The sequence below is a fragment of the Prionailurus viverrinus genome, chromosome C1 (assembly GCF_022837055.1).
Source record: "Prionailurus viverrinus isolate Anna chromosome C1, UM_Priviv_1.0, whole genome shotgun sequence".
NCBI classification, from domain to species: domain Eukaryota; kingdom Metazoa; phylum Chordata; class Mammalia; order Carnivora; family Felidae; genus Prionailurus; species Prionailurus viverrinus.
In genome coordinates, this window is record NC_062568.1 from 46,180,048 (window position 1) to 46,205,397 (window position 25,350).

General features: G+C 33.8%; 2 protein-coding genes across 4 annotated transcripts in view; one reads left to right on the forward strand and one right to left on the reverse strand.

Annotated features, from left to right (window-relative positions):
* The window catches only part of NCKAP1 (NCK associated protein 1), a 117,801-nt gene that overhangs the window by 33,753 nt on the left and 58,698 nt on the right, over positions 1 to 25,350 (forward strand). For all 3 annotated transcript variants that reach the window (XM_047870682.1, XM_047870684.1, XM_047870683.1), the window contains exons 3-13: positions 6,414 to 6,506; positions 6,701 to 6,757; positions 7,752 to 7,894; positions 7,978 to 8,068; positions 10,508 to 10,645; positions 11,775 to 11,823; positions 15,961 to 16,117; positions 19,123 to 19,179; positions 21,489 to 21,585; positions 22,231 to 22,337; positions 23,053 to 23,185. In XM_047870682.1, coding sequence (XP_047726638.1) covers positions 6,414 to 6,506; positions 6,701 to 6,757; positions 7,752 to 7,894; positions 7,978 to 8,068; positions 10,508 to 10,645; positions 11,775 to 11,823; positions 15,961 to 16,117; positions 19,123 to 19,179; positions 21,489 to 21,585; positions 22,231 to 22,337; positions 23,053 to 23,185 — 1,122 coding nt within the window. The remainder of the gene's footprint in view (positions 1 to 6,413; positions 6,507 to 6,700; positions 6,758 to 7,751; positions 7,895 to 7,977; positions 8,069 to 10,507; positions 10,646 to 11,774; positions 11,824 to 15,960; positions 16,118 to 19,122; positions 19,180 to 21,488; positions 21,586 to 22,230; positions 22,338 to 23,052; positions 23,186 to 25,350) is intronic.
* On the reverse strand, positions 73 to 338 carry LOC125172498 (60S ribosomal protein L39-like). The gene has a single exon (XM_047870685.1). The coding sequence runs from the start codon at positions 264 to 266 to the stop codon at positions 111 to 113; it is 156 nt and encodes a 51-aa protein (XP_047726641.1). The 5' UTR covers positions 267 to 338; the 3' UTR covers positions 73 to 110.

Here is a 25,350-nt window from a genome sequence, read left to right on the forward strand (position 1 = left end):
AAGTCAATTTCCTGATAAAACAGATCTACTGGTCAGGCAGTAGGGAGGGATGGAATAGAAACACCTGACTTTCAGGCAGCATAAACGTGTGCCATCTCATGTTCGATCCCTTACAGACCCAGCTTCATTCTTCTCCAATTCTGCCTCTTGGAGTTGTATCTGATTTTATTACCAGTTTTCATCCGAACCCACGGGGCAATGGGACGATTCTGCTTTTGTTTCTTGGCAAGGAATCGCTTGATCCTGAAAGTCTTGTGAGAAGACATGGAGAGAAGTGGCCAGCGGCACACACAAGGACGGCGTAGAAGAGGGAAAAAAAGCAAAAGGAGACTATTTTAGATAAGAGTGCTTAACAGTGGCTTCTCTGAAGAGAAGTGAGGGAGTGAGCTATGCAAACAAGTGGCAAAAACATCCCAGACTTGAGAAAGGAAGTGCAGAGGCTCTGAGGTGGGACCAACCTTGATGAATTTGATGAACAGAGGAGAAAGACCTGTAAGCTACTGAGTGAGGCTAAAGAAGTCAAAGATGAAGTTTGGAGAGCAGTTTGGAGGCTAGTGTAGTGGTCTAGATGAGAGTTAATGACAAAGGGTGGTAGCTGACAGTTCCTTTCATAAGAGGTTTACCCAAATACCTTCTCAGGACTCATATTTTTAAAAGTGTGGTTTAGAATATCATATTAAGAAACTGAACAAAGCCTTTTCTGAGACCAAACTTCTATACTTGGTTGTTACTGTTTTGTTTTTGAATTTTCATTTTTATTTTTTAAATTTGATTTAAATCCAAGTTAACATATAGTGTAAGAATGATTTCAGGAGTAGAATTTAGTGATTCATCACTTACATATAACACCCAGTGCTCATCCCAACAAGTGCCCTCCTTAATGCCCATCATGCATTTAGCCCATCCCCCACCCAGCACCCCTCCAGCAACCCTGTTCTGTTTTTAAGAGTCTATTATGGTTTGCCTTTCTCTCTCTTTTTATCTTATTTTTCCTTTCCTTCCCCTATGTTCATCTGTTTTATTTCTTAAATTCTACATTTGAGTGAAATATATTTGTCTTTCTCGGACTGACTTATTTCACTTAGCATAATACACTGTAGTTCCATTCACGCTGTTGCAAATGGCAAGATTTCATTCTTTTTGATCACTGAGTAATATTCCATTTGTGTGTGTGTGTGTGTATGTGTGTGTGTGTGTGTGTGTGTTTATATGTACACATCTTCTTTATCCATTCATCAGTCGATGGATATTTGGGCTCTTTTCATACTTTGGCTTTTGTTGATAGTGCTGCTATAAACATTGGGATGCATGTGCCCCTATGAATCAGCATTTTTGTATCCTTTGGATAAATACCTAATAGAGCAATTGCTGGGTTGTACGGTAATTCTGTTTTAAAAATTTTTTTTTTCAACATTTATTTTATTTTTGGGACAGAGAGAGACAGAGCATGAACGGGGGAGGGACAGAGAGAGAGGGAGACACAGAATCGGAAACAGGCTCCAGGCTCTGAGCCATCAGCCCAGAGCCTGACGTGGGGCTCGAACTCGCGGACCGTGAGATCGTGACCTGGCTGAAGTCGGACGCTTAACCGACTGTGCCACCCAGGCTCCCCGGTAATTCTGTTTTTAAATTTTTGAGGAACATCCATACTGTTTCCAAAGTGGCTGTCCCAGTTTGCATTTCAACCAGCAATGCAAAAGGGTCCCCTTTCTCCTCATCCTTGTGAATATCTCTTGTTTCCTGTTTTGTCAGTTTTAGCCATTCTGACAGATGTGAGGTGGTATCTCATTGTAGTTTTGATTTGTATTTCCCTGATGATGAGTGATGTTGGGCATCTTTTCACATGTCTGTTAGCCATCTGAATGTCTTCTTTGGAAAAGTGCCTGTTCATGTCTTTCGCTCATGTCTTCACTGGATTATTTGTTTTTTGGGTGTTGAGTTTGATAAATTCTTTATAGATTTTGGATACTAACCCTTTATCTGACATTTTCTCCCATTCCATTGGTTGCCTTTTAATTTTGTTGATTGTTTCTTTTGCTGTGCAGCAGCTTTTTATCTTGAGGTCCTAATAGTTCATGTTTGCTTTTGTTTCCCTTGCCTCTGGAGATAGGTTGAGTAAGAAGTTGCTGCAGCTGAGGTCAAAGAGGTTGCTGCCTGTTTTCTCCTCTACGATTTTCATGGTTTCCTGTCTTACATTTAGGTCTTTCATCCATTTTGAGTATACATTTCTGTATGGTATAAGGAAGTTGTCCAGGTTCATTCTTTTGCATGTCGCTGTACTGTTTTCCCACCGCCATTTGCTGAAGAGACTTGTCTTTTTTCCTTTGGATATTCTTTCCTGCTTTGTCAAAGATTAGTTAACTACATAGTTGTATGTCCATTTCTTGGTTCTCTATTCTGTTCCATTGATCTATGTTTCTGTTTTTGTGCCAGTACCATACTGTCTTGATGATTACACCTTTGTAATACAGCTTGAAGTCCGGACTTGTGATGCCTCCAGCTTTGGTTTTCTTTTTCAGGATTGCTTTGGCTATTTGGGTTCCATACTGTACTTGGTTTTTAAAAGGAACAAAATACTAGCATAATTTAGATCAAGAAAAATAGTTTATTATGCATAAGCAGTTTTGACAATGAAAGAACAGAATACTTGAAATAGGTGAATAAAGAACTGTAGCCACATTTCTTTGAAAATTAGTGAGTTGCCATCTTAGGCATTGGTTCTTTATTGTAATTTGCCAGTAATTTTTCTTTGAAAGAGTAACACTAGTAAATACTACATTTCAGTGAATTTTTTAGATATTTATTTTGTGTGTAAAATGCTTCTTAATTTGACAAAGATTGATAACCAACATTTTTCAGTGCAAAGATACGATGTTTTTATGATCTGTGTTGCTAATGTTTTTCCTGTTTGTTTTCGGTTTTTACATATTTTTTACTTTGAATGTTAAGAATAAGGATCCATGGTTTGAAATTTAGTGAAAGCATTGTACAAATATTTTGCTAATGTATATAGTTAATCTAAGTATCCAAAATAATGCTTTTAAAGTATTAATGAATAGAATCAGTTCTCAGAATTACACTTTTCTAATTCTGTTCTGTTACATCAAACAATTTATTATTGATCTATGTTGTTTAGCTATTTCCTGCTTTTTGTTTACTATAAAACAATGAGATGATGAACCTAAAATTAAATACATTTAGTAGTATCTACTCTCTTTCACTTTAAGAACTAAAAGGTACCATTCTTTTTTTGTGGTTGAAGTCTTAAAGTTGTAGACACTTTTGTTCTTTGTTGTTACAATTGATCTCTTTCATACAGAACTTTATGGAATTTATTGTCATTAAATAGGGAATATAATTGGGACGACTGAGTGAGATACTTGTAGAGCATTTGGAACAATGCCTGGCAAGGAGTGTGTGCTCATGTAATACCAGCTCTTACTAGAAGTACTATGAGTAGTACTACATTATTTAAAATAGCTTTTCTTTTGTTTTGAAGAAATGGTTTGTTTAGCCTCCTTTGCCATTTATCTAATATTGAATGAATAGCTTCTGGGTGCCAGGAACTGTCAGATGTTCTCATGTACATTATTTTGGCTAATGATGAGAGTATTAGGCTCTAATGGTTAAGTCAGTTAGTCTTGGTTGTTCACTAAGAGGTAGGCTTTCTAGCAAAATTTGTCATCTGTCATTGACATAAAAACCTTTTAAATTTGTCATAATCTCTCCTCTGATAGATGTTTATGTTGGATACTTTTTTATGTTCAGAGCAATGTGATATGGGCTGTGGAGATTGAAAAAAATGAGTTTGGTACACTGTCTTATAGTGCTGGAGAAAGCTGTGATACAGGGTAGAAAATGATACTGTTAGAAATTATACACATTTAGAAGAGAGAGCTAATACTTGCATTCAGGGAAGAAGTTTAATCAGGCATGGTTTTTGAAGATAGGTTAACATTTAAACTGAGTAGTTTGGGGATAGTAGGATTTGGACATCTCAGTAGAGGAAACAAATATGAGATGTGTATAGAAAATAGGGAATAGTTTGTTTTAGGTACTGTGTATGAATGAATGTAGGGGAAATTTTAGATTGGGAAGGTAAATTTTATTTAGAACCAAATTGTGTAAGGCCTTGAAAACTTGACTGTTTTGAATTCAGACATTTGTTAGTGGAGTGAATGTTTTTAGTCACTGTAGAGTCTAGTTACATATGGTTTGGGGGAAATAAAGTTGAATGAGAAATTTAGACCATAATGAGATTTTATTACTAAAAAGGGAGGTGGTGACCATACAGAATGGTAGAAAGGACAGTTCTTTTACATTCTGTGGGCATTAGGTTCTTAATATGTAAAATAAAATGTGTGTAAAAGATCATTAAGGCCATAATGAGATGGTGACTCTGTTTTTTTTTGTTTTTTTTTTGTTTTTTTTTGGTCCAAACTAGGATGCTGAAATTGAAAGGAGGTACTATTAATAATTAAGCCCAGTAGCAACTGAGTTATACTGTTGCTTCTTATGAGTGTACTTTACCTATTATATTTCAAAACTCAAATTTAAAGTACTGAAAAGCAAAAAAAAAAAAAAAAAGACTAAGTCATCAATCATAAATGTTTATTGTTGAACTTAAAGGTAAAGGTAATATAATCTGAGGAAATAGAATCTTTTAAAATTTATTAATTTAGTTTTAGTTGAAGTATAGTTGACACAGTGTTACATTAGTTTCAGGTGTATAACAGTAATTCCACAAGTTTATATGTTAATACTACGTTCACCACAAGTGTAGCTACCACCTGTCACCATACAATGCTGTTGTAACACCACTGACAATATTCCCTATGCTATACTTTTTCTTCCCCTAACTTACTCATTCCATAACTGGAAGCCTGTGTCTCCCACTCCCCTTCACCCATTTTGTCCACTTGACACCCCCAGAAAATAGTCATTTTTGTATAAATATCTGCTTGATGAGTGGTAATGATTAAAAATGTGCATATAAACATGGAAGTGTTTTGAAACAGATACATTGTTGAAAATAAAGTCAGTTACTCATAGATAAAGCTAAAACCAGTTACACATCACTGTAAGTATACACTTTAATATGTCTGGCATTATGAGGAAGTAATGAGGTACTTCATTTACACATTTTCTAGACATAATTCTTTAAATGTCTTCAGGGACTGCAGTCTTTAGGGTAGTTTACCCTATATTAGATGGGTCTACTAGACTGCTATACTTGCTATTTTAAACTGTCTTGTCAGAATTTTTTTTGAATTTTCCCTTGATGTTGCACTCACTGCTGTAAATTTTATGGCTTATCATAATGGTTCAGTACAATTATGTAGAGGGGCACCTCTTCCCCAACTCTCCTGTATAAGTAAGAACTGTATGAGGGCCTCAAAATTATGTGGACTTTGACAGCAATTTTGTTACTTCAAACCACTTTTCCGTATTCTAGTTTTCTCACATTCTAGACAAGTGATTCTCAGACATTTAGTGTGCATTCAGATCACCTGGGTATTTTGTTAAAAGGCAAATTCTCATTCAGTAGATCTTCCTTGGGCCTGAGATTCTGCTTTTCTAATCAGCTCCTAAATGATGTGGAGTTGCTCTTCTGTGGACTATACTGAGAATATCAAGGTTCTAGAAGGTTTATTGGAATTCTGTCAGTCTTATGATACAGGATGTTAAATGTGGCTGGATTCTTCCAGAACTTACAGTTTTGAAAAGAAAACCTAGGGCTTTTTAAATTTAATAATGCAGTTGATTGGATAATATTTATCTTTTATATTCACGTTTCCCTCTTTCATGTTTACCAGTGTCTTAACTCTAGTTTTGCTTCTTTCTCATTTCTTTTTTTGTTGTTGTGGTTTTTTGCTTTTGTTTAACGTATTATTGTGTTTTGTGGATCTGGTCAGGGAACCGTTACTGTATTTTATGTTTGTATCTACATTTTATTTTGCATGCTTAACGTGGCTTTGCCTGGATGTTCTTTTTGGTAAGTTCCAAACTTATAAAGCATATTGTTTTTTTGTAGTGTAAGTCACAGTGTTTATCATCCTTTTTTTTCGTCTCACTTCTGGTAATGTGATCATGCTCTCATGAGTTGTTTTTAATTTTTTTAAAGAGTTCATTTGATACCTTTCCCTAACATTTTCCAGTTTTCCTTAATAGTAGTGCAGTTTGGTACTAATCTGCTTTGATTGGTTTTATAGCCTCACACTGTCAGTTGCTGATCACTGTTAGCAGTTGCTATGTCAAGTATTTTGGTTTTTTTTAAAAAGCCTTAATCATCTAGAGATACTGTTCTAAGAGCTTGTGCTTCCATATAGCAATCATAAAAGAAGATAGTTTGTAGTAAAATTAAATATTTTTGTTCTGAATGAAAAATGCATTCTAATTTTGTTTTTTTACAGCAACAGCTTGCACAGCTACAGAAAGAAAAATCAGAGATTCTGAAAAATCTGGCATTATACTACTTTACATTTGTAGATGTTATGGAATTTAAGGTATGTATTTTAATATATAAAGTTTAATATTTCAGAAGTAGATGTTTATTAATTGTATAAATTGCTTTGTCACTTGTAGATAATAAAATAAGAATTCTTTTGCAACTACAATTTAAAATATATTTTATTTGTGTGTTTTCTAAATTTAGTATTATTTACCTAGGTAGAAAATTAACATAAGCTTTTATTTTCAGGACCATGTTTGTGAATTGCTGAACACTATTGATGTTTGCCAAGTCTTCTTTGATATCGTAAGTATTATTTTCAGAAAAACTCCTGATTCTCTCCTGGTAGTTTCTTTTCTTTTTTTTTTTTTTTTCTTTTAACGTTTTTATTCATTTTTGAGAGACACAGAGAGACTGGGCATGAGTGGGGGAGGGGCAGAGAGAGAGGGAGATACAGAATCTGAAGCAGGCTCCAGGCTCTGAGCTGTCAGCATGGAGCCCGACGCAGGGCTGGAACCCATGAACTGTGAGGTCATCACCTGAGCCAAAGTTGGACGCTGAACTGAAGGAGCCACCCAGGTGCTCCTCTGTTAGTTTCTAATATAACTAAGGTGACTAAATGTTTTTCTTTAGAGAAAATTTACATGACTAGTATGTCGAGTTTTAGCATTGTTAATTTGACGTATTTTGTAGCGCTTTTTAAAGGTAAGGAGTTATAATGTATTTTCTATTTTTACTTATTTCATTGTCACTGAGTATAAATCTTGAGTGTATTGGAAAATAGTTGTTAATTTTAGTATTTTATTTTAGTAATTGCAATTTTAAAAAGTTAAGTGAATAATACTTTTCTCTGTGAAAGGCATACTTGATAGAATCTTAGGTACGACAATTTCTAGATACAGGAAGTCAGAGTGAAAAATGCCTCCATTGACAATTTACTACTAAATGACTTCCATTACTTTTTTATTTAGTACTCCTTTTTCTTGCTTAGTGAGATTGGCTCCATATTTCTTCTTATTCTGGTTTTATTTATCCTTTTAAACTATTTACCAGTTAAATAAAGCAATAACAAACTTTTTGTCATCCATAAAATTGTGTCACCAACATGAAACTGTTACCTGTAACTTCTAAATTTTAGGTATGTTTTTGGTGAAAGGAATTAGAATTTTAGAAGTAGGGATAAAATAAATAACTAAAGAAAATTATTGACTTTTAGTAGCTGCCATGAAGATTGTGTGTGTGCGTGTGTGTGTCTTAAAGTTTACAAAATAAGAGGTTAAACTTGATTTTTGTTTTCTAGACTGTAAACTTCGATTTAACAAAGAACTACTTAGATTTGATTATAACCTATACAACGCTAATGATACTACTGTCTCGAATTGAAGAAAGGAAGGCAATCATTGGATTATACAACTATGCTCATGAAATGACCCATGGAGCCAGGTAGACCTGCAATATACAGATCTTTGTGAAATTCTCAGTTTGATGGCTAACAACTCACTGAAATTTGATATGTCTATTTTAAGTGACCGAGAATACCCACGCCTTGGTCAGATGATTGTGGATTATGAAAACCCTTTAAAAAAAATGATGGAAGAATTTGTACCCCACAGCAAGGTAGGACCTGGTTTTTAGATTGCTTTTAATAGGCATATGAAATAGTATAAGGGTTAGATAAACTTCTTTATGAAAAACATAATGGGATGCGAATAATAGCTGTGTATGGTATTATCTAATTGTGAACCAGAGAACTCATTAGTTAGATTCCAAATAGTACATGGAAACTCAGGAATATATTGATCCAGTATAATTTTTATTTTTATTTTTATTTTTAGTTTATTTTTATTTGTTTTGAGAGACAGAGCAAGCAGGGGAGGGGCAGAAAGAGAGGGGGACAGAATCCCAAACAGGCTCTGCGATGTCAGCACAGAGCCTGACATGGGGCTCAGATTCACAAATCGTGAAATCATGACCTGAGCTGAAATCGGGACTCGGATGCTTAACTGAGCCACCTAGTCACCTCCATTATAGATTTTAGATTCAGTATAGGGTATAGAGGTAGTGAAGTTTAGTATTTGGGAATGTCTGCTCTGATACCAGACTACCTGGGTTCTAATCCCAACTCTGCCAATTACTGAGTGTGTAATATTGGGCACATTCCTTAACCATCTTCCCTGTATCCATTTTCTTATCTGTAAAAATAGAGAAATAATATCTCCCTCATATGGTTGTTATGAGGATTAAATGAATTACTTCATAAAAAGTATTTAGATACATAGTGTTTGATAAATTTTAACTAGGTTATTAATAAATCTTAAGAAAAACTATAAGAGCTTTGTGAAAATAATTTTGAATGTCTTTTACAATATATAAAAAAGTAGTTGTAGTGAAACAATTTTGGTTCAAGGGAGTCTTGGCATTATGGTTTCTTTGCAGTAGGGCTGATTCAAAGAACCATAGTTCATATGCACATCAAGGAAATTTAGAGGTATCTCATACATCCTATTACAGATAAAAATTGAGAACTGGAGAAGTGACACAGTAAGTCATTTAGCAGCAATTGGGGCAAAACCAGAGCTAAATCCCAAGATTTTAGAATCTTGGTTCATTCTCTTTGAGTCATGAGAGTTAAACATTTTAATAATACACTATTTTCTCTAAATCTGTGCTTTTTTTTTGACCCACAGTTAACACCAAGAATTTTCCTTCAATTTTTTTACTCCAGTAAAAATTCTGAAGATGTGTTTACAGAAGATGTGTTTGTAGTTTAATTTCTTTGTTTAGCTGTATTATACCCGCAAATTTATATAGGTTATTGTTTTGAAGTTAGTTGGATCATTAGTTTGAAAGAGGGCAGTGGATGGCATCAGTTTTGAAGTAAAAATCAGCATTGCAGATGGAGATGTCAGGATTCCTCAGAGTGCTGAGCATACCACAGTCATTTGTCTCTGATTTGGGTATTGCTTTTTCCTCACCTGGAACTGTCTTCCCTACTCCTCTCTGTTTTCTCTATACATTCATTTCTGACTTTTTGCCAATCACGTACGGCCAAGTTTTTATTTACCCAATTCAGATTTGGTTCTTTTCCCACTTAAGTGATGAAAATTTCCGTAAGACTCTTGCATGTCTTTTTAAGTTCTCCATAGTCATTTGCATATACTAGACTATTAATAATTGCTTCAAGAGAATTATCCATTTGGATTAGACCCTTTATTTCCTAATCACAATTTTTCTGATGTTCCATGATATCTCAGGTTTAGATACAAAGTCTATCCTGTATTTGCTAGGATTTGTTAAAATTAATTTTAAAAACATTCATAATCACTTGGTAGAGTATAATAAAAATACAGATTCCTGGGGTCTACTCCCAGAGGTTCTGGTTTACTAAGTTTCAGGTAGAACTCTGGATTCTGATTTTTGAACAAATTCCATGGTAATTCATGTGCACTCAGATGTTCACTCTTACATAGAGATTCTAGGAAGCAAAGATGAATAGCAAAGGACAGTTAAAAGCAAGTAAGAAGCAGATGAGAAGAAACATTAAATATCTTGATGATAAAGCTATAATTAACAGACCAAATGACAAATAGAAGTTAAGTAATTTATTAAGATAGAGCACATTTTTTTTTTTTGTAAAGAAATCTTTGGAGAAATATGAAATATGTTGAGCTCTATTAACAGTCCCATAACCCTAATGTGTTTTTTCAAAGAACTATTAGAGTAGAAAATGATGCACAAAAGAATGTGCCTACTACCCCTTTTGAAATAAAGATCCCAAGATTGCCAAACATTGTAACTTTTAAGGAACTAACATGATTTACTGAACTGAGCTCTTGCCCAGGAATACAGAATCTATGTAGTTTTTATGAAATTAAAAAAAATTCTAGAGGTGGTAGCCAGACCCACCTTAGATACTATATGGAGCATAGTTGTAATTAGGCTTTGTTGTTTTAGGATGGTACAGTTAGAAACACACAGCACTTGTAGCTGAAATTTAAATGGAAAAATAAAAAAAAGTCTTTGTTCCTCAACTTCCTTTTTTCCTATTTTAATTAGTCTCTTTCAGATGCACTAATTTCTCTTCAGATGGTGTATCCTCGAAGGAATCTTTCAGCTGACCAGTGGAGAAATGCCCAACTATTGAGTCTCATCAGTGCACCCAGTACAATGCTTAATCCTGCACAGTCTGACACCGTATGGTTCTGTTTTTCCCTTTTTGAATAAAAATAGTAAAGTTGATTTTTAAAAAAATATCAGCAATGCAGTACTGTTGTGATTTTTCTTCTGATTGATGTTAGCCTGTCAGTGAAGTTTATTGTAAAATGTCCAGTAATTAAGTTGTACTATTGAGTTTTTTTATTTCTAAAATCTGATGCTAAGTTAATACAATTAGTAATGTAAGTATTTTCTCTTAAAATTTAAATGTCTGTTTTGTTCTGTTATAGTAGAAAATTTGGAAAATGCAGAAAATTGTAAAGAAGGAAATACAAATCATCTTAAATCCTCACCAAAATCATTATATTGTTTTATATAGTTGACCCTTAAACAACATTGGTTTGAACTGTGTGAGTTCACTTACACGTGTATTTTTTTATAAATACAGTATTGTACTGTAAATGTATTTTCTCTTAAGATTTTCTTAATATTTTCTCTAGCTTTATTGTAAGAATACATTATATAATATGTGTAACTTACAAAATATATATTAATTGACTTTGTCATTGGTAAGGCTTCTGGTCAACAGTAAGCTATTAGTATTTAAATTTTTGGAAGTCAGGAGTGTTAGGCAAATTTTCAGCTGCATGGGGAGCAGGGTGTTGGCATTCCTAATCCTCCTATTGTTCAAGGGTCAACTGTATTTTCAATCTGTTCTCTGTATGTATAAAAATATATGTTATGCAGATGGAGAATACATACACAAAATTACTGATTGGGGTGAGATAGTAAGTACCCATGTACCTAAATCTTTTTTAAATTGATTAAATATTATCTCTTGGAATACTACAAGCTCTGAAATAGACTTGGGAAATTTGAAGTTGTCCTTTATCAGATTGAAGACAATTTAGCAACAGTATTATTTTAAGGGAGGTTTCAGGGAGTGTAAATGTGAAAGGGGCACAGCTCTTACTGTCCTTTATGGACTGCAAGTTTAAATCATAAGTTATAAAACTTTTATCCAGCCTTTTAAATACGTCATGGTGGTATTTGAGCCAAGAATTGAGCAGTAAGAGTTTTTAGGAGGAAGAGAAAGAGAGTGACTTAGCATAGGATTTGTTTTTTTAGAATTTCTTCTAATCACAGGTATATATTTTCTCTTTTTAAGATGCCTTGTGAATATCTCTCTTTGGATGCAATGGAAAAATGGATTATCTGTAAGTAAAATCAATTAGTTTTGTAACTATCTCTCAGGTTTTAAGTTTTAGAGAAAAATAACAGGTAATATGGATTACTTCTGTGCCAAGCACTGTCCTAAGCCATTTCTTTAAAAATTTTTTTTTTTTTTCAACGTTTATTCATTTTTGGGACAGAGAGAGACAGAGCATGAACGGGGGAGGGGCAGAGAGAGAGGGAGACACAGAATCGGAAACAGGCTCCAGGCTCTGAGCCATCAGCCCAGAGCCTGACGCGGGGCTCGAACTCACGGACCGCAAGATCGTGACCTGGCTGAAGTCGGACGCTTAACCGACTGCGCCACCCAGGCGCCCCCTAAGCCATTTCTGTGTATTACCTCATTCAGTTCTCGTACTGACCCTGTCAAGATGGTCTGTTTTATAGTCGAGGAATCTAAAGGTTAGTCTACGTAGCTAATAAGTGACAAAGACAAAATGAGAACCTAGGCTAATGCCAAGGCTCATGGTACATTATATTGCCTCTCAGTATGACTGTCAAAACTACATTTTTATTTTGTTTTTAATGATTTTTTAAAATGTCATGTTTATTCAGCTAAGGTTTTTGGTTTTAGTTTACTTCTGTACATATAATAATGACTCATCGTTGGCAGTTAAATGCATTGGAAGGTGAAATTACTAGTTGTGCCCCTGGGACGTTTACAAACCATAGGGGAAATAGACACAGTAACATACAGATACAATATAGAATGAGAGTTACTATAATTACTTCTACCGCCCCCAGGTCCAGTAGCATATGGGAATAATTTTGAGCAGTTTTTGTTTCTTAGTTCTTATAGGTCTTGTTTCTTGGTTTATTAACCTTTAAGATTTATTTATTGTTTTTTTTTATTATAGTATATCTCAAACTATAGTGAAGGACCAGTTTTTAAAAAATTTTTTTTTGCATTGATACTTCTATAAAATTAAAAAAAATTGAATTATTAGAATTACCAGAAATTAATACAGATGCAAAAGCCCACATTTTAAATTATTAAATTCAGTTTAATCTAACATTGTTTTTAGGTTTCTACTCATGAATCAATGTCAGATTTTTATGAGAGTTTCTAAATACTGTTAGTTTCTTTACTCAATCTCATTATGCCCTGGCACTTTGAATAGCACTGTTATTAGTATGAAAGAGGAGGAATTTAGCACATAACTCCCTGTCCCTGGCCATTTTTATTAATTATATATTTTACATTGATCATTTTTGTGATACTCTATTTTCTTCTGTAACTATAGTTAAGATTTTCATCCTTTAGTCTCTTACTTGATCAGAACACAGTTTTCAAAGTATTAATTTTGCTTAAATGTATTGTGATCCTTGGTTGTTCATGTTTATGGAAGTTTGGCTGTAGAACAGAGGTGATTAGTAGAGTTAGGTAGCATGATGACATAGAGTTAATAGCACTAGTGCCCCTAGTCTTTAGGAATGCTGATTACAGGGCCCTGTATGATGAGAGGGAGGTAGGTCAGAAGGCAGGCTACCCTAAGAAGGAATGTAGGGACATAGAGGCAGATTTGGGATAATCACAGTTGCCCAAGTAAGGAAGGTTTACTCTGAAGTTTGCTGCCTTCATGTGTTTGAGTCTTGAGTAGAGTTAATATAGAAGTTAAGAATTACCTTAAACTTTGCACTTGTCATTTTAACCCTAAAACTCATAGTAGGACTTTTCTGTAGACTGTGGTCTACTTTCTTTAGTGCTTTGCTCTAGATTAGTTTCAAGTGTGGTCCCAGGATCAGCAGCATCACCCAGGAACTTACTCGATGTGTAGAATCTTGATCTTCACCCTAGACCTACTCAATTGGAAACAGTGAATGGATCCTAGCAATCTGATTTAATAAGTCTTCCTAGTAGCTCTGATGCAAGCTAAAGTTGGAGAATTATTGGTCTAGATTATAGCCTGGGGCCAAGAGTTACTGAGAGTCTGGAATGTTGAAGACCCAGCTATTTGGAATGCAATTATAAAAGAACTTATCCTGATGTTCTTTTCAGGGTCTATTCTTGCTCTGTTGGTTGGACTCAGAGGACTCCTTGGGAAAGATCTCTTTTCATCTCTGGAGTTTTGGATTACTAATTCCTGACTCTCTTTAAATTGATAGTCGAGTTCTGTCTACTTTCGATCTTAAAAGATTTTTCCCAACTTTCTTGTCTAGTATTGGCATTTATTTATTTATTTATTAACATCCACATTAGTTAGCATATAGTGCAATAATGCTTTCAGGAGTAGAGTCCCATGATTCATCCCCTACATATAACACCCAGCGTTCATCCCAACAAGTGTCCTCCTTAATGCCTCTTGCCCATTTAGCCCATCTCCCCACCCAGAACCCCTCCAGCAACCCTCGGTTTGTTCTCTGTATTTAAGAGTCTCTTATGTTTTATCCCCCTCCATGTTTTTGTATTATTTTTGCTTCTCTTCCCTTATGTTCATCTGTTTTGTATCTTAAATTCCACATGAGTAAAGTCACATGATATTTGTCTTTCTCTAATTTCCCTTAGCATAATACACTCTAGTTCCATCCACATAGTTGCAGATGGCAAGATTTCATTCTTAGTATTGGTCTTCTTTCTTGTTTTCTAACATTTTTGTGGCTAAAATAACTAATTTTTTTTTTCTGTCCTTGTATTGGAACCTTGGTGGGTAAAGGAAATTAATATGTGATTTAATTAATAAATCATCCTAATCTTGGGCAGTCTATTTTAAATTAATTTGTCCTTTTTGATTCTGTCATAAACAAATGAAGATATTTTAATTCATAAGGTAATCCATTTCTTAAAAAAATAAAATATATGGTAACCCATAATAACTGCTAACATCTTTAGAGAAACCTTTTATTATCTGCAGCAATTTTGTGACTCTAAGTATTCAAAGAGGTATAAAACACTAAGCAAAATCACTTTTTACTCAGAGGTTTAGAGTAAAAAAACATTATATAGGACAAGAATCTTTTACAAACAGTTTCTCGTGAGGACTTACGTTTCCATGCGTATATTCTGTTTCTTTGGTTGTGTACCAGACCATGTAATTGGCTGTGTTTAGGGGTCCTGTTGCATGAAAAACTTTTTTATGTTTCAGGGTATTTAAAGAAGTTTAATATGCTTCTGTATATGATTCCACAGTATATGCCTACTTACCTTAAAAAGTTAACTTGCTTGCATAGTGTCCTGTTAAAGGAAGGTTGAGCTAAGAATAAAAAGATGAATGACAAGTTATATGTTAACGATTCAGGAGTTTAAAAGGGGGAGTGACCACTGAGAATCCTAGGGAAATCTCACAGAAAAAGGATTGGTTAGTAACTGACCCAGTAACTTGTGTATAGCAGGTACTGAGTAAATGTTGAATGACTGACAGATGAGGTTTTGTGGTGTAGTGGAGAGGGCTACAGAGGGCATCAACAAACATACATAGGATTTTAAATTTGTATAGGATTTCCAAAGTAGATAACAAAAGATGAAAGAGATATGTGAATTCATGTAAGAAAGCAGCATAATATATTGAAAGAATCTTAGACTTTAAGGGTAAATACTTGAGGCTAAATATAGCTCTAATAGTTAATAGTATAACTTTAGGCAAGTCATTGAACCTTCATTTCTTCAACTATAAAAGAGAAGGATACCATCTATTTTATCTACTCCAGAGAATCATGTGAGATAATATAAGTGAAAGCTTATATAGATTTAGTAATCTATATATTGCTGTGAAAATGTGAGATGCATTTCTTCTGGTGATTTAAAAAAGTAGATTAGCCTTATTTTTCAGTTACTGTAACAGTTATGATTACCGTATTTGTTGATTAGTTTAACTTCTGATATCTAGGTTAAAATATAAATATTTTGAAAATGTCTTTTACTCATTTATTAAAATGACTTTTTTCACAGGCCAGAAACAACATTTTTTCTCATCAGTGTGGGTTCAAAGGACTGATTTTGCAGAATACAGAAAATTATTGACAATTGTTGCCATCTTGTGTGTATGAGTTATTACCTGTCACTTAAAAAGCCTCAATAAAAAGCCTCAATTTTATGTTTCTGAAATTTTTGGAAGCTACTTTGTAATGGAAAGAATTTAATTTTGGAATACTTTTATATTCGTATTTACTTTTTTTTTTTTAAGTTGGCTTCATTTTGTGCCATGGGATTCTAAATACTGATGCGACAGCACTGAACCTTTGGAAGCTAGCTCTTCAAAGTAGCTCTTGCCTCTCTCTCTTTCGGGATGAAGTTTTCCACATTCACAAAGCTGCAGAAGACTTATTTGTAAACATACGAGGGTATGGCATTTTCATTTATCTTGTCTTTTTTTTTTGGAGAAGGGTAGTGAGTGAATGATTTTTGTTGAAGTTTGGGGATAGAGAAGGGTCATGTATGCAAGATGTCACCTGTACCCTCTTACTGGTCACAGTAAGTTTTTTTCTTAACAGTCACCCTGATACGGTATTTTCATATATTTTATAGGTAACTTCACAGACTGAAGTATCTAGTGTTTCTCCCCTTTTAAAACTTGTATTCTATGATAAAGAAGATGTGCTTTCTTTTGCAAATTATGACGGGTTTAGACATAAATATTGCTAAAAGCACCATATACATTTTAGAGTTTTGAAATTTGTAGAAGTGCTATTGAGAAGTATGTGGGTCAGTGAGAAGAACTTCATTAAATTATAACAATTATACAAGTCAGACTGCTGCACGTAAGAAATCATGTTTCCTTTTAATAAGGTGTTCCAAGTGACTCATTTATATTCATTCCCTGGAAAGCAAATAGTTCTTACTAATTTGTTTCCTTGAAATTTTTAATGCCTGCATTTCTTTCTATATGAGGTTCTGTAGGCAGTATACAGTAAACGGGTTGGCCTCAGACTTGGTAGTAGTTTTGAAATCTTTTGAAATTAGGAGCATCTAAAATATTCTAAAATACCTGAAAGTGTCAAATAGTTATGTTCAGCTTGTTAGTTTCAGATACAAATGAAGTTTACCAACATTTGATTCATATCCAATTTAGAAATGTCTTCATGCAGGGTGCCTGGGTGGCTCAGTCGGTTAAGTGTCCCAACTATTGACCTCAGCTCAGGTCTTGATCTCAGGGTTGTGAGTTGAAGTCCCATGCTGGACTCCATACTGGGCATGAAACCTACTTAAAAAACAAACAAACAAACAAACAAATGTCTTGAAGAAATTGAGATAAAGCATCTGTTAGTTATTAAAAAGTAAATATATCAACTAAGCCTCAAATTTTAGTGTGTATAAAAATTACTCTGGGATGCGTATTAATCCAGATTACTGGGCATGATCCCTAATTTGTATTTCCTATATCTGTATCTTGGAGAGTTAAAAGAATCTGCTCTTTTTCTCCCTAGTAATTTTTGAAGTAGAATTTACAGACAGAAGAATGCATAAATTTTACATGTATGTCTCAATAACTTTATATATGAATACTCTAGGTGACCACCTAGATCAAGATATAGAACATTTCCATTATCCCCAGAAAATTGTCTTGTGTCTCTTTTTTGGTCAGTACTGCCACCCCTGGTCTCCCACCTTTCAGTTCCCTTCTCCGGTGACCACTGTTCTGGTTTCTGTCACCATGGATGGTTCTGACATTCTCATGTTGGTAGATTCTCAGGTATAATATGAGAACTAGTGCCCTATGTACTTTCCAGCTCTTACTTGGCTTTTATTTTAGATGCTGGAGTACTTGGAAATATCCTATGTCAGATGGGATACTTCCTAATTTATTTTCATTTTCTAATTGGTTCAGATTGAAAATTAAGAAACTTGTATTATGTCTTAGCATATTGATAGCTTCTCTGTGGAATCATATTTAAATATATGTAAGCATTTAGAACCAGGTAGTCTATATATTGAGTGAGCTTATGTTATATATGGTACACGTAAGTTGAATGACACCATGAGACCAGTTATCTTTAAAAAAATTTTTTTTTAATGTATATTTATTTTTGAGAGAGAGACAGATTGTTGGTGGGGTAGGGGCAGAGAGTGAGGGAAATGCTGAATCTGAAGCAGGCTTCAGGCTCTGAGCTGTCAGCAAAGAGCCTGATGTGGGCTTGAACCCACGAACTGCAAGATCATGCCCTGAGCTGAAGTCAGATGCTTAACTGACTGAGCCACCCAGGCACCCCACCAATTGTCTTTTTGTTACACTTTTTTTTCTTTATGTTAATACTTTTCTAACAATGAATTTACCATTTAAGAATCTTCATGATTAAAGTTGTAAAGTTTTAATTTATTAAGTCATGAGTGATCACTTGAAAATATGATTTACAGTACTTACAGGTTAGATTGTAAGTATAAAAGCTTATTAATTATGAAAGAGAATGATTACAGATTTAGTATATTTTAGACATTTGCTCAAAGATCACATAAATCTTAGAGCACTTAATTTAGAAGCTGGGACTTCTTGGTTTAAGTGGTCTTAGCCAGGTTGTCAAGAAGATAATTTTTCTTTAACATTTTAGGAATTTTGAGTTTTTGCGTGTAGTATTAATGAAAATAACATTTATTAGCTCTTTTTTTCACATGTCACCTTTAAATTTTTTTATGTTCCTATTTTTTGTTTTTGTTTTTGAAATTTTTTTAATGTTTATTTTGTGAGAGAGAGAGAGGAGGGGACAGAGAGAGGGAGACAGAGGCTTCAGAGTGGGCTCCATACTGACATCAAAAAGCCTGACGGGAATCAAACTCATGAACCATGAGATTATGACCTGAGCTGAAGTTGGATGCTTATCTGACTGACCTACCCAGGCACCTGGTGTCCTATTTCTTTTAATTTAGTCTTAGGCTTTCCTGCCCCAGTTTTTTCTACCATAAAACCCCTATCTCCAGACATTCAGTAGTGTTACTCCCTAGTATATATCCTTTCAGAATTTTTTTTAATCAGATAGCATAAAATTAGAAGTAGTAGCTTTGTGATTACTTTAGATTTTGGAGACCACTGTTAATTACATTGGAGGTACAATTTTAGTGTCTCTGTGGGTTCTTTACGAGGTGTATATAATCAAAGATCTACATTGTGAGCTTCAATTTTATTGTTAGATTTAATATAATATGAGATCTGTTTTTCTAAGAAGACTTGACTGGGTAGTTAGGAAAGGAGGTAGGTGGACTTGTTCCATGCATTTCTAGTTTGAGCACCATTTTTTTCTTATCGCTAATAGTCGTTTTTAATTGACTTTTAGTATTTGGCTAACTCGTTTTGACTGTTACTGATGAAATTAGGATTAACAAGAATCTAATTTTTTTTTTTTTTTTTTGCACATAGCTATAATAAGCGTATTAATGACATAAGAGAATGCAAAGAGGCAGCTGTGTCACATGCGTAAGTAGTTCTGTTTTCTCTGTGGAACTTGTAATCAACAAGAATTTCTGTCTTAAAGCATAATTTTGTTCACATACTGCAGATTAATGGTGTGCAATATGGGATAGAAGTGGGGCAGTCAATGAGAAGTATATATCCTCAGAATTTAGTAAGCTTCAGGTTAGTACAGACAGATCTGGAATATTTTTGAAGTGTTGATAAAAATGCTTTAAGCAAGTACCATACAAAGGTCTTTTATTTTAGGTATCATTCAGATCTTTTGCCATCACTATGCTTTCATATCAATACTTTTCAAGGTGTGATGATTTTTGTACCACTTCATGAAAATAGATATATCTTTTTTTTTTAATTTTTTTTTTTTTCAACGTTTATTTATTTTTGGGACAGAGAGAGACAGAGCTTGAACGGGGGAGGGGCAGAGAGAGAGGGAGACACAGAATCGGAAACAGGCTCCAGGCTCTGAGCCATCAGCCCAGAGCCCGACGCGGGGCTCGAACTCCCGGACCGCGAGATCGTGACCTGGCTGAAGTCGGACGCCCAACCGACTGCACCACCCAGGCGCCCCAAAATAGATATATCTTTATACTCTCCCAAATAGTATTTACTTTTCAAAGTATGTTATCCTCATGCCCTTACCTAATTGTAGTAAATATTTTATATTAGTAAGTATATAGAATAACTTAAAAATTATCATGTTTAAGATCTTTGAACAACTTTTTGATTTTCTCATGAAATAATTATAAATAATTTGATAATTCAGTGTTACATATATACTTCTATAAAATATTTTCTCCACTGAGCCTAGGTAATGTTATCTGATCCATCCATATTTCTGTAAAGCAGAGTATAAAGCACCACTGCCATCAATGAAAATATAAAAACCACAAGAAGTTTCAGAATTTAGGTTTAGGCTATACGATGGATTTTGGGAATTTAAACCATCTTTATTCATTGCTGTCAGTGACCTATTTCCTCATGCATATTTTTTCACTTGAATGAAATGCTTATATTTAAAAAGTTATTTTCTAGTACTAATATATTTTGGAGTGTGTTAGCATTCCTTTCTTGACATACAGAAATACAAATGATTATCACTTCTTCATGGGATAGACTCTATTGTAGGCACATATATGATTCTTAGCTATCTTTTATGAAACTCTTTTAAAGGTAAGGCATTTTCTCCCTTTATTATATAAAGTAGTTGTAGGTAGTAAGCAGTAAGAATTCCTCATAGGAATTCCTCATTACCTTGTGCCAAGCATGGTACTTTATAGACATTTTCTCTCAGTATTAATAACACCACAGACTCCTTGCCACAACTCGGTGTAATAAAATAGTCAAAATAACATTGCCTCTTTTCTTAGAAATTGTATTGGATGACTTTATTATTGTAAGATAAAAAAAGAGCTTGTCATTGGAATTAGCCTAATGTAATAATACTATATATCAGACATGATGAAAGATGTATCTTTTCAGGGAGGTGTCATCATCCCTGTTTTATAGATGACAGGGTGAAACTAGGAGGGGTGTGGGGGGGGGCAGAGGGTGCTGTTTTTTGCACCTATCAAAATCTTAAAACTTTGTTGGGACAGTGTGTATTTTGCATAGTGTGAGGAGTTGGAATACTTAGAACATTCTGTGATATTTTTTTCCACATTAATATGTAAGAGTAATTCTTTTAAATTTGCATTTTATTTTAAAAATACCTAGTAGTGAATATTTATGATTATCTTTTCCTTTCCTCATCTTTCTGTTTTTGAAGATTACCAAATGATCTCATCCTAATATCTTTATTATATATAGCTCTTGTTTATTAGTCTTACCTATTTAATAAGAATATACTTAATAAAGTAGGGTATAATCAGATATTTAATAAGTTGTGTTCATTGATTTTCTTTGTGGGGGTGACAGAAAATATATGTAGTAGAACATTGCTTGTTTTCAAGGATTTTACAGTCCACTTTTATAAAGTGCTAGGCTAAATGGTATTAAAGTTGCAGACATTATTCAAAAATGGGCATCTGGATATTGGGAAATGCTTCTTGAAGGGTTGGTCTTGAAGTTTGGGTAGGATTTTGATAGGTGGAGAGTAACAGAATAAACATGGTTATAAAAACACTGCAAGGAAGGCAAGGATAAACGTAAGTTTGGAAAGTCATTTAATGATATGACATACACATAGAAGATGTTTGTAGGAGCTTGTGCTTCCTAAAAAATGTTTGTAAATTGACCTGAAATGGTAAGTTATTTAATTGCCAATAATGATTTTAGTAGAAACAGATAAGTTATATTGATGTCTTTCCCTATAGTGGTTCAATGCACAGAGAAAGACGCAAATTTTTAAGATCTGCACTGAAAGAATTGGCTACTGTCCTCTCTGATCAACCTGGCTTGCTAGGTCCAAAGGTAATTGATTTAATTCTTATTTCAACTACAGGTGTACCGTATTAAAATGAAAAAAAATCGGGGCGCTTGGGTGGCTCAGTCGGTTAAGCGGCCGACTTCTGCTCAGGTCATGATCTCGCGTTCCGTGAGTTCGAGCCCTGTGTCGGGCTCTGTGCTGACAGCTCAGAGCCTGGAGACTGTTTGAGATTCTGTGTCTCCCTCTCTCTGACCCTCCCCCGTTCATGCTCTGTCTCTCTCTGTCTCAAAAATAAATAAACGTTACAAAAAAATTATAAATAAAATGAAAAAAATTCTATGAAATTTTACTAAAATTTGAATTCTTATTTAACTGTAGGTGTGCCAATTAAAATTTTAAAAAAATTCTCTATGGAAAACTACTAAAATTTATATTTAACTGAGAATGAATTTGCTTACTTGACATTCATACATCACACCTTCCTGCATTTTTCTCACTTCATGTTTGAATGTGTACTCCCCTTGATACCTGTCTCTAGGTTTTCTTCTGTGTTCTCGTTTTTGTCTTTGAACTTCATATTATCAGTTCTTGCCAGTGGCTCTCGCTTAGACAAAGATTATGAATAGGTTTTGTTAATAATCTTGGCATGAGAATAAGCAAATGTTCTTTTTTTTTTTTTTTTTAATTAGGCACTTTTTGTTTTTATGGCATTATCCTTTGCCCGTGATGAAATTATCTGGCTACTTCGTCATGCAGATAACATGCCAAAGAAGAGTGCAGATGACTTTATAGATAAGTAAGTTAGCAACATTTAAAGAGTTATTTTTTGAATATTTTGATGTATGGGATGTGGAATTTGGGGACATTGAAGTTAAATTATTTTGAAAACCTTTTTTAGAGCTTTTCACATTTCATAATAAAGGGATATTTGTAATACACCATTAGATTATATGAATTAAAATGCAGAGTCAGTGTTAGCTTAATATTAGGGCTTGTAATGTTTCCTAAACCTAGATGGTCATAAAGTTCTTATTTTCTTGCTATAACCAGTCATATTTTCTTTGGAATTCATTTTTTAAAATGATTCACTACACAAAAATTTAAATAAGAACCTTAATGAACCAAGTGTGTTATTTGAAATATCTTTATCATTTTAGTACACAGTCCTTCAATAGGAATTAGATAAATGAAACAGAAATAAGAGCTTACAGAAAAATCTTAATTCTTCTAATCCTCTAATCCTCTTCCGTTTGTGATTTTTTTTAATGATGTAATTTATGAGATACTCTTATTTTCATTTTGGGTTTTCCTTTATCAACTTTTTAGTCATAGATGTTTTTTAATTTTTGCTTTCCATCATGGAAATGTCTTTAGGAAGGAATTGACATAAAATTATATTTAATAATGCTTTTTCTAAGAAAAAAACTCTTGTAGTAATATCAGATACATTTTATATTTTCCTTAATGATGAATTTATTTTTTGAAATACTTTTCTTGGATTTTTTAAAAAGGCACATTGCTGAATTAATATTTTACATGGAAGAGCTTAGAGCACATGTAAGGAAATATGGACCTGTAATGCAGAGGTATTATGTGCAGTACCTCTCTGGCTTTGATGCTGTTGTTCTCAATGAACTTGTGCAGGTAAAAACTGTCTCATGTTACTCTCCCTGTTGTTCCTTCCTTCCCTCCTTTCTAGTAACTGATTTGTTTGCTCAGTATAATCTAGTGCCAAGTGATAGATACAAATGTAAACAAGTCATTGTCCTATCTTGTTAAGGGGGATCATCACTTAGAGGGGAGAAAACATTTAGTTGTAGTCAAGTGTTGTAGCATAGTGTTATGCTTAAGTGTGTACAAAGCTCAGACTGAGCACAATTCAGGGAATTATTCTTTACCTGGCAGGTGGAGGTTGGTATACAGTGACCAAATTATAGAGGGCCTTTCAATAGAGGAGGTTAGTCATAAATCTGATTTATTACTTAGATTACTGTGGCTCAGTATGGATGATGGATTGCTGGGGGCCAAGGGAGGAAACAGAGAGATTAGAAGAGAGCTGATGAGAGCCTGAACTTGGACATTGGCTCTGGCAATAAAGAAGAGATGATGGAGACTTTATAATTGATAACCAAGTATTAGATAAAACACAGAAGATAAATCTTTTAGCATAGTATATTAGAAGATGACCAGATTTTTAAAACAAAATTCATCTAGATGTCCTAATAAGATTAAATGTCCTGATTTTATTTTCAATTTGAATTTTCCTCTATTGATTTTTAGTCTTTTTTTTTGCTTTCCATAATTTAGTCTTTTTCATCTTAATATAGATTTATTTTTATTCCAAATAAGCTAACTGTAAGGAAATTTTTTTTTTTTTACTTCATTTATAAAATCAAGATGTCTAAAAAAGTTCTGTAAGCTAATATACAGTATAAAGGAAGAACAACACAAATTCTCTTTGTATTAAGATTATTCTAGGGGTGCCTGAGTGGCTCAGTCAGTTAAGCATCTGAGACTCTTTACTTCGGCTCAGGTCATGATCTCGTATTCATGAGTTGGAGCCCCACATAGGACTCTGTGCTGACCGTGTGGAGCCTGCTTGGAATTCTGTCTCCTTCCCTCTCTCTCAAAATAAATAAAAATAAACTTAAAAAAAAAAAGACTATTCTAAAGCTACTGGTTTTCCAGAGAAATAACCATACTTTGAAATCCTGATTTTTCTTTTTCAAATCTACCTAAAAAATGTAAATGAGAAAAGAAAATGTCTTTCATGGCATTGTTTACCTTGAATTAAATACTCCTTATAGGTTACTATCCTGAATTGGTGTATTTTTTCCTTTATCCACTAGGTGGAGCTCAGATGCTTCCTGTTTACAATGTCCATTAAAAAAGGTCTAGAAAAGCTGATTTTATCTCTAGAATGTTATTGCTTTGCTGTACTTCTATTTTAATAGTTACTACTTAACAGATAAACCAGAGGCTTTTGTGCTATCAGAATGTAAACCAGTCTCCTGGTTTCATGTCAGTTTGAAACTTGCTGTGGCTGGTTGGATATTTTATTAATTTTATAGGTTTATGTTACAGCATTAAAAATTTTAAGTCATTCCGTATCTTTTGGTGTCTTTTTCATCAACTGTATTTTAACAACACTAGGGAGATTAATGTCTTTTTTTCCTAGAATTATAGTACTATAAGTAGCAGTAATACTAATATTAATAATTGTCAGATTTATTGATATTTTATTACATCTATACAACAATCCTCTGAGGATAGGTATGGTTATCATTATTTGTTGAAGAAAATAGACTTTGTGTAACTTGCTCCATATCACACAGTTCATAAGTAGTAGAGCCAGTATTTGAATTTAGGCTTTAATTACAATGCATGAGCTTTTTATACCCTCTTCTGTTGTGAAGTACCTGCATAGTGTTTCTAACCATTTGGTAGGATTTAAATTTAGAACTAAGATTAACCTGTTAATATAGTTGATGAAATAGCTGTCAAATTTGTTTTTTGTGGTAAAATATACATTTTCTGTGTTCACTATTTTTAAGTGTACAGTTCAGTGAAATTATGTATGTTCACATTGTACAAGTTTTGAAAATTATGCTGTTAGTGAGCTAAGCATTCACTTATTAAAAAATGTATTATTTATTATCAACTTCAGATGTACTTTATATGCTATTCATTTTTTTAGCTGGCTTGAAAGGGATGTTTTTGGTCCTAATCTTACTGAAGTATAATACACACAGAGTCACCTATTTTCAGTATACAGTTTGAATTTTAGCAACTGTCTATTCGTTCACATT